General features: G+C 40.3%; 1 protein-coding gene across 1 annotated transcript; it reads left to right on the forward strand.

Moving 5' to 3' along the window:
• Nucleotides 1-1599: 1599 nt before the first annotated feature.
• LOC110888074 lies at nucleotides 1600-2418 on the forward strand. Its single transcript, XM_022135616.1, has one exon. It carries the CDS (start codon nucleotides 1600-1602, stop codon nucleotides 2416-2418), a length of 819 nt encoding a protein of 272 aa, XP_021991308.1.
• The last annotated feature ends 6258 nt before the right edge of the window (nucleotides 2419-8676 follow it).

Consider the following 8676-nt stretch of genomic DNA (forward strand, 5'->3'; position numbering starts at 1 on the left):
ACATGGGTTATGAAAACCCAATTCCATCATACCCAGGTGCAGCTGGGTATAACCCGTTTGAGCAGCCAGCTTACTCGGGTTATAATTATAACAATGCCCTTGCCGTTGACCCGTACCTCGAGGCAGCAAACTACAATGCTCTCTACCCTGGACCCTTTCCAGCTACGTATCCAACTGGATACCCCGCATATGGGTATCAATACCCACCGCCTCCTCAACCTCAGCAGCAGCAGCGGCCGCAGCCACCACAAATTCAACCACCACAGTAGCAAGAAATCCTCCAGAGGTTGCTCGAGGTGGAACAAAGGGTAGACGAAGAGCGTAGGAGCCGCCACGGTCTACTAAAGGGTTTGGGAAACCTTATTAAGGGGAAGAAGAAGAGGGATTATTAGAAATCCTTATTTATTATTTTGTAATTTAAATTTTCAATTAAGTCCCTGTGTGGACATTTTCATTTATGTATTTGGTCCCTGCATGGACAATGTTATTCTTTAAAGTCCCGTTTAGGGCAACCATTGTACTTCTTAAGACAATTTATGAAATGTTTCCTTTTAAATTCTATTTGTCATTATATGCATGTAATATATAAAACAAATCAAATATCAATTCAATTTTAATTGATCTGCCATTTAAATATTAAAAGAAAATCTTAAAGGCATAACCTAGCCTAGATGTCATTTAAGACATGGCCATGATGGTAAAACCTTTTTAAGATTCAAATCCTTGTTGACATGGCCATGATGGTAAAACCTTTTTAAGATTCAAATCCTTGTTAACATCTGAAAACATGTTAGCACTACTAGCAAATGTGATTCGATAAAGTCACACTAGTCATCTTTATATTGGATTTTTCCAATTCCTTATTCTTACCTGATGATTTAAGCATCCATTGGTCATGAAGTGCATGTGGGCCATACTTATTGTCCTTTAAAGACAAATGGCAGTTGTAGTCTATGACTCCCTATCAAGAAAGGATGATGAACTATGTTCAAACCTTAATGCCTCGATCTTGTAAGATCATGGCTTGTCCTCGTGACTAGGCCTTTTGTGCCAACTTTAATATCCTTAATAATTTATAACTGGGATTAATTACAAGGTAAATTTTAAAATAAACCTGATTAACAAATTAACCACTATGGTCTATGCTTACCATGGTTAATGAATCATTAAAAATGATGATTCCATAATAAACCCCTGAACAAATTATTGTCAATTGTTTTATAGCAATCAAGCTTCAGCATGTCTGAATCAGAAGAGGTTAACAGTCACCCAAGGGAGAGAAAGGATAATACCAGAATAAATGTAGCTGGTGCAGATCCTCAAGCATTGATAGACAATGCTGTTACTAGAGCCATTGACCGATAGTTCAAAGAACCAAGTAATACACACACCAAGACTCAATCTGTGGCTCATAGTAAGCCCCCTTCTAAAATACATGAGTCAAATAAGGACAACTCTCGTCAGTCGCAAGTCAGAGGAGTCTCCCATCCAAGCAGATTGTACTTAATCAGCAGCCACGTGTCAAGACTTGCTCTTACAAATACTTTGTCTCTTGCAAGCCAAGGGACTTCACAAGAGAAAAAAGGGGCCATTGATTGTATGACATGGCTTGATGAGATGGATACTGTGGTTGATACAAGTGGTTGTGCGGAACAGGATATTGTGAAGTTTGTTTCACAATCATTTAAAGGTGAAGCTTTGGCTTGGTGGAGGTCGTTAATCCAAGCCACAGGGAAGATCCCATTGTATAATTTGACTTGGAATCAATTTGTTGCACTGATCAAGGAGAACTATTCTCCTCAGCATGAGGTAGAGAAAATCGAGACTGACTTCTTGAATCTGGCCATGAAGAACTTGGACTGTCAGGCGGATGTTACAAGCTTCAATACCATGTCCCGATTGGTTCCTTATTTGGTCACCCCGGAACCAAAGCGCATAGCCCGTTTTATTGGAGGCTTAGCTCCAGAAATTAAGGGAAATGTGAAAGCATCCAGACCTACCACATACAGGTCAGTGGCGGATCTGTCTCTATCTCTCACACTCGATGCAGTCAGAAACAAATCTATCAAAGCTTCTGATGAAGGAAAGCGGAAACAAGAGGATGAGAGTTCTCATCGCTCCGATAAGAAACGAAAGGGGAACTCTGAGCATAAGAAGGGTTCTGGGTTCACAAAGGATACCCAGCAGTCTAGGGAGAAGCCTAAATGTAAAGTCTGCAAGAAACACCATTTTGGAAAGTGCAGACTCGAATCGCAGTCGCAATCGCATTCACAGCCTAAAGTTTGTGGGATCTGCAAGTCCAAAGAGCACAGAACTTTGGATTGCAAGAAAATGAAGGATGCAACCCGTTATGGTTACAACGAGAAGGGGCACATAAAGACTAACTGCCCGAAAATCCAAAGAAGCCTGAGGAGCTAGATAGACCAATGCTCGAGTCTTTCAGATGAATGCGCAGGAAGCGGTACAGAACGATAATGTTATAACAGGTACATTCCTTATCAATGATGTTTATGCTAGAATTTTGTTTGATTCTGGCGCAGATAAGTCTTTTGTAGACAATAAATTTTGTAAACTGTTAAATCTGCTTGTTAAGACTCTAAGCATAAAGTATGAAGTAGAATTGGCTGATGGTACCATAGAGACTGCTTCAACGATATTAGATGGATGTTTTATATCCATTAGAAATCACTCTTTTCTGTTGTCTTTACTCCCGTTGAAATTAGCAGGATTCGATATAGTGATAGGCATGGATTGGTTATCTTTAACCAAGCCCAGATTGTATGTGATAAGAAGCAAGTGGTTATCAAGACTCCCTATGGTGAATCACTTACGATACAAGGAGATACACAGTATGGATTGCCTAAACAAGTATCTATGCTTAAGGCATCAAAGTGTTTAAAGAAAGGGTGTGTCATTTACATGGCACATGTGACTATAGATGAGCCAAAGCCTGACGGGTGGTCCGTAGGACAACCCTTAAACGGTCTAAATATACACGTATCTCATGCTTTACACGGTTAATTGTTTGAACTTGGTAACTACTAGTTGTTTGGATTTGCAGGTGCTAAAGTGCTAAGGAGCGGATTTTATGAAGCTTGGACAGGAGATTGGAAGCTGCGAAACAAGAATGGAGCATGGGAGGTATTGAAAGAAAACAAGGAGAAAGATTCCAGCTGCCGTCGTAGCCTACGGCATTGGCCGCAGGTTACGACCCTCAAGGATCCACAAAAAGGTTGCCGTAGCCCAGTCTCCCAATGCCGTAAAGAAACAATAGGTGTCGTAGCCTACGGCTGGCACCGTAGGTTACGGCGCCATGTTGACTGTCCTTTGACCACTGATTGCCGTAAGCTACGGCGGGTGGCGTAGCTTACGGCGTCGTCTGAAGCACTTGTGTAACTTATGCATTTATTGAGACTTTGATGGGGTTTTTATGGGCCAATCATGCTATTTTCGGTTATCAATCATCTAGAGACGAATTGTGAAGCTTCTTGGGTGCTTGAAGACATTGTTTTTCATTAGTTTTTGATGTTTGAAGTTGCGATTAACACTAGAACTTTGATGATGATGTTTGTTTGGGCCAGGCATGGCTAAACTTGTTATGACTATCTTTGGTGGAAGGTTTGCGTAAGACTTTATGTTTGGATTTCATATTTCTAGAATAATGAATTAATCTTTATGATTTGTTTGTTATGGTGTGTGACTGCTTGTTTGTAAATTGTTGATCCTTATGTTAATCTAGTTTGAAACCATACGTTCTTGGTGCCGTTGGCAATCGAGATATCATGGGTATAATTAGGATTGGGTAAGGGTTAATTGGTCATCGGGTAACAACTTCACATTCTAGGTGTTTTGGTCAAAAATTACCAAAGTAATAAAGTGATCAAATTAGTTAAGTGAGGTAGTGTGCTAGAAATATGTGTGAAAATATGTTGACCAAATTAATTACAAAAACAGTTTAAGGATACAGCTCGGGATGTAGAGCTGTATCTATGATCAAGCAGTGAGCAAAAAATGTAAAGGGTGACACAGGATATACGAGGAAAGCCCTTGATCAATCTAGATCGCCGGCACAAAACCTCGGGAGCTGACAATCGCAGCTGCCTTGTTCTTCTATTGCTTCAAATATCAGGATACAGTGCAGGATGTGGTGCGGATCAACTAAGTGTTTACAATGTAATTTGATTACAAGTGTTTGTGTGTAGTGACTGCTGAAAGCTAGAAAGCAAAAGTGTTCGAGAGTGTGTGTGTAAGATTGCGTGCCTTAACCTAATCCGCCCCCATCTATTTATAGTAAAACAAATGCAACAAACTATCCTAAATAACCGGGATCCGGCGAATATTCCCCACTCGAACGTTGTAGACCTGGTCTTTCGGGTTCAACGTGTCTCATATAACAGATATGCCCGAGTCTTGAGGAGAAGAAGTCCATCTGACCGTTAGTAACCCACAGTCTCTAACCTGCACGTGGTTAATTTAGTTAACACCAGGATATCGCCCAGGATATTAGCAGTACCCCAATCCAGTATCCTGATCACAAACAAACAACCAAAAGCAGGATATTAGAGCATTCATATCCAATCCATCATATTTTCACCTTAAATTACACTAAAAAACACTACATTTTCTCTCTTTTTTTCAATTAAATAATATTTTTTATACCTTTATCATTACCTTTTCTCTCTCCTTCACTCACAACCACTTTCAAAATATATTAAAAAATTATAGGGGGTGAACAGTGTCCCCCCAAATATACAGATGAACAGTAACATTTTCTCTCTCATCTACTCACAACCACTTTTTATACTTTTTATATTTTAAAAACACCACACACACAATTTGATTATTTGGATGTGAACGCTCTTAGTCAGGATATGTATGCTCAGAAAATGACCCATAACAATTGTCCCCAAATATATCTGTTGGTATACCAATCCAACGGATATATTTTAAAAATCATATCTCATAAGCCAAGGCAATTAAATCGAGATGACGGTTGATGTGACATTGTGCCATTTTCGATGCAATATTTATTCTTTACCCCCTACGTCCAGGCTATAATTAGTCGAAGTATTCCACATTATGATCATTACTCCTCAAGCAATTTTCAGGTACTTCTCTTTTCTCTCATCCTTTGTTTTTCTTTGAATTTCTTTTATCTCGCTTGATACCCCTCATGGCATCATGGACAAGATCTCGTTCGAATGAACCGGTCCCAATCCTCGTGAGTCAAAACCTTATACGAGAACCAGAAAAAGAAGTCTGCTCCTTCAACAATGCTGCCATCGCTGCTCTGAAGGGTTCCGACGCCTTTCTCGCCGGAGCAGTCATTCGCCCTTTTGATCGGGAGGTCCGATCAGACGCGTCATCAGAAGAGTGGGTCTGCTTCTTTGCCTACCTCTTCTCTTTAGGATTCCGATATCCGTTTCCACCTTTCGTTTCTCGTTTCTTTGAACTCACCGGCCTCAGCTATGCCCAAACTATGCCAATGGTCTGGCGAGTTTTGATGGTGCTTGACCAAATCAAATCTCGCCATTGCCCTGACCTGTGTATTGAAGACCTTCCCATAGCATATCGACTGAGATCTCATGGCAATAGCCGCTTTCTTTTGTTTTCTACTTCCAAAAATCCCCTAATCCTCAATGCTACCAAGAACGAAGATCAGTGGCAATGAAAGTTCTTTTTCGTAAAAAGGGACTCTATCGATAGGGGTTTTGATCTGCCAGTTAGATGGCTAACCAAGGGTAGGATTTAGGGTTTTAGGAATATCCCCAAATATATCCTTAACTGTATTCCGACTGATATCCTAATATTTGTGCAGTGAATTTCAGAGACCTAGCACCCCCAAGTGCAGAATCACAACTCAGGATCAAAGAGGTTTACCGACTTCCTGCCGCTGAAAGAACTTTTTCCCTGTCTCTCACAAACTCAAGCCAAAAGTCAAGTTCAGAGATGTCTAGTAAGCATATTCTCAGTAACTATCTTTACTTATCAAACCGATTTCTTTCCAGAAGTATTATGAGTTTTAAAAATATCTTCCCTTGTGTAGTACCAGTTGTCAACCTTGAAGGCTTCCAACTTGACGAGTTGGACAGTTACTCCAGCCTTGTACCTGTCAAACAAGAATCTAAGCCAAGATCATCTGTCACACCGAAGCCTACCACTTCAAAGACTACCATCGCTCCTAAAGCCCCTCCGGCATCCAGGACCCGGGCTTCTAGCTCCCGAAAGAGGAAAGAAACGGATTCTCCAGCCGCCTCTGAGACATTCTCCCTTGAGAATCATGGATTTAATGAAGCCACTTCATTCCTCAAGAAGGTAAAAATTTGCTTCCAATATCCTGAACATGCATGTTAGTCATTATCCTGCTTATTTTACACTGATACCTGTATATTTAACTGCAGGGCTTAGAACATCTCATGCACTTGTACGAAGACGCCTGTGGGCTTAATAAGATGCTGGAGATTAAGCTCGAAAAAGCTGAAGCCACCACAGCTGATCAAGGAACAATTGCAGCTGCCAAGTCCCAGCATTATGAAGACAAATACAAGGCAATGACCCAGGAACACCAAGCTGCCCTTCACAAAGCCAATGAGGATGCCCAAGCCAAGCTAGATGCCGCCCTTCTTCAATACCAGCAAGATATGAGTTCCTACCGGGACAGTCTCAAAGCATCCGTTGTTATTTCCCTTCTCCAAGCCAGGTTAAGGATGGCTTATGAGGCCAAAGCCTTGGGCTTCGAATGCCCCTCCTGGAATGTCAAGGCTTGGGAAGCGAAATTACAGGATCTTGGAGGCCATCCTGTTGCTCATCCTGCAAAGCATGCTGGTGAAGAGCCTTCTAAGGTGGCAGAAGAAGCGGCCAATGCTGGAGATGATGGCAAGAAGAATCCTGAGGGTGATGCTAATGCAGATATGCTGGAAAAGAGGATGCTGCTGGAGAAGTTGTGATGGAAGAGGGAGTTGCCCCTTAAGCGCAGCAACGTGGGCGATGATGGATGTATGTGCCAAGGCCGAAGCCCATTTTTTTTTAAATTTCATGGTTGTGGTCTGTCTAAACAATTTATTTTTCCTGTCGTTGAACAATTTACATTTCCTGCACTAGAACAATACGATGACCAAAAGTGGATGGGTCCTGGGTTTCAGGATGAAGCCCTTGGTCATTGGTTAATATAACCCGTTTTGAACGATGCATCGGTTGGAGGCGGATGGGTCTCGTTTTGAGATGAAACCTTCACCCGTTGCATGAATATGGTAAAAACTAACTATGCTTTTGGCGGATGGGCCTCGTGTAGGATCGCGAAACGACCTAACGAGTCGATCAGAAGAGTGCTCAGACTGAATCAGAGGCGGAATTCATTGATTCAGTCTTTGTTTAGCTTGATTTCACTATTAATTGTCTCTTATATTGATTATAAAGCTGTTACAGATGCGGAGACACTTCGACAGGGCTTCGCCGTCGGAAACAAAACCAATACAATGTGATTTTGCTTATGATACCTATTTATAGGCAAGGGATTTCGCCCCAAGGGACACAAGGTCCACATGAGCGAAATCATACATGACTGAATAAGAGAAATCATACTAATTCACTATATAAGCGAAATCAAGTTGTTGATGATTTCGCTCATATGACCAAGTGTCATTATGAGCGAAATCAACCCTAAAAATATGTTTTCTTGATTTCCGTGCATTGTACAAACAATCCTATCTAAGACTCGAACGAAGATGTAGTCGACAGACAACTGCACCAACAGACTCCCCCTTGAATGTTGACGGAATCTTCAGTGAGAGTCTTCAATATGACAATTCTTCAATCTTGATCGGTCTTCTTCAGGAACTTTTCCTAGAATCATGTATCCGGATCTTTCTCTGGCTCTAACTCTCGTCAGACTCCCCCTTTCATCAAGCTGGGATCACTGTCTGGAATTTTGTTATCACCTTTGAAAACAAATCCTGGCATTTTCTCTGAATAAGCTCAAACACCTGCACAACTCAAACACTCTATTACAACAAACCATGTTGTGATTCAATTTAATGAATCAACTAAACATTTTAGAATTCTCATACTTAAAACCTATCAAAATTTTAAAACATTCCAAAATCTGATTCAAATTAATGAATCATTTTAAACATTTCAAATCAATTAACCAAACCATCTGTTCATCATGTTTAGCCTTTAAGATTTTGAATATCAGCTTTTCAACATCAGTTGTCGAAAATCTTTTTGGATTTTTCAAAATATGAAACATAAATGCAATAATAGAAATTAAATGCAGAAATGAAATATGTACAAACATATTTTTGTGAGTTTGTGAAAGAGGATCAGATCAGTTTTTAGACACATCACAAGCACCGTTAAGCTTTTAATTGTTTTGAGTTCTAAACGATTCACGTTGATTGACGATATAGTTGTCCACTTAAACTCAATCTAAAACTTTCAAAATGCTTACTGATACATTTAAGGTATATTAATTTTGCACTAAATTCTTATGGACCCCACGATCTCAGCATATTCCCTCATCATGCAATACACTAACTCAAGTAATGCCTTTAAACTTCATCAACTGTGATTTGTGCGAAAACAAAGCAGAATGTTTAAACATTAACTATCAGGTCGATACTTCCGTATACGCAGAGAAAGTCCAATGTTTAAACAAAATAAGAAAATAAAAACAAG

This window comes from Helianthus annuus, chromosome 11 (assembly GCF_002127325.2).
Source record: "Helianthus annuus cultivar XRQ/B chromosome 11, HanXRQr2.0-SUNRISE, whole genome shotgun sequence".
In the NCBI taxonomy this organism is placed as follows: Eukaryota; Viridiplantae; Streptophyta; class Magnoliopsida; order Asterales; family Asteraceae; genus Helianthus; species Helianthus annuus.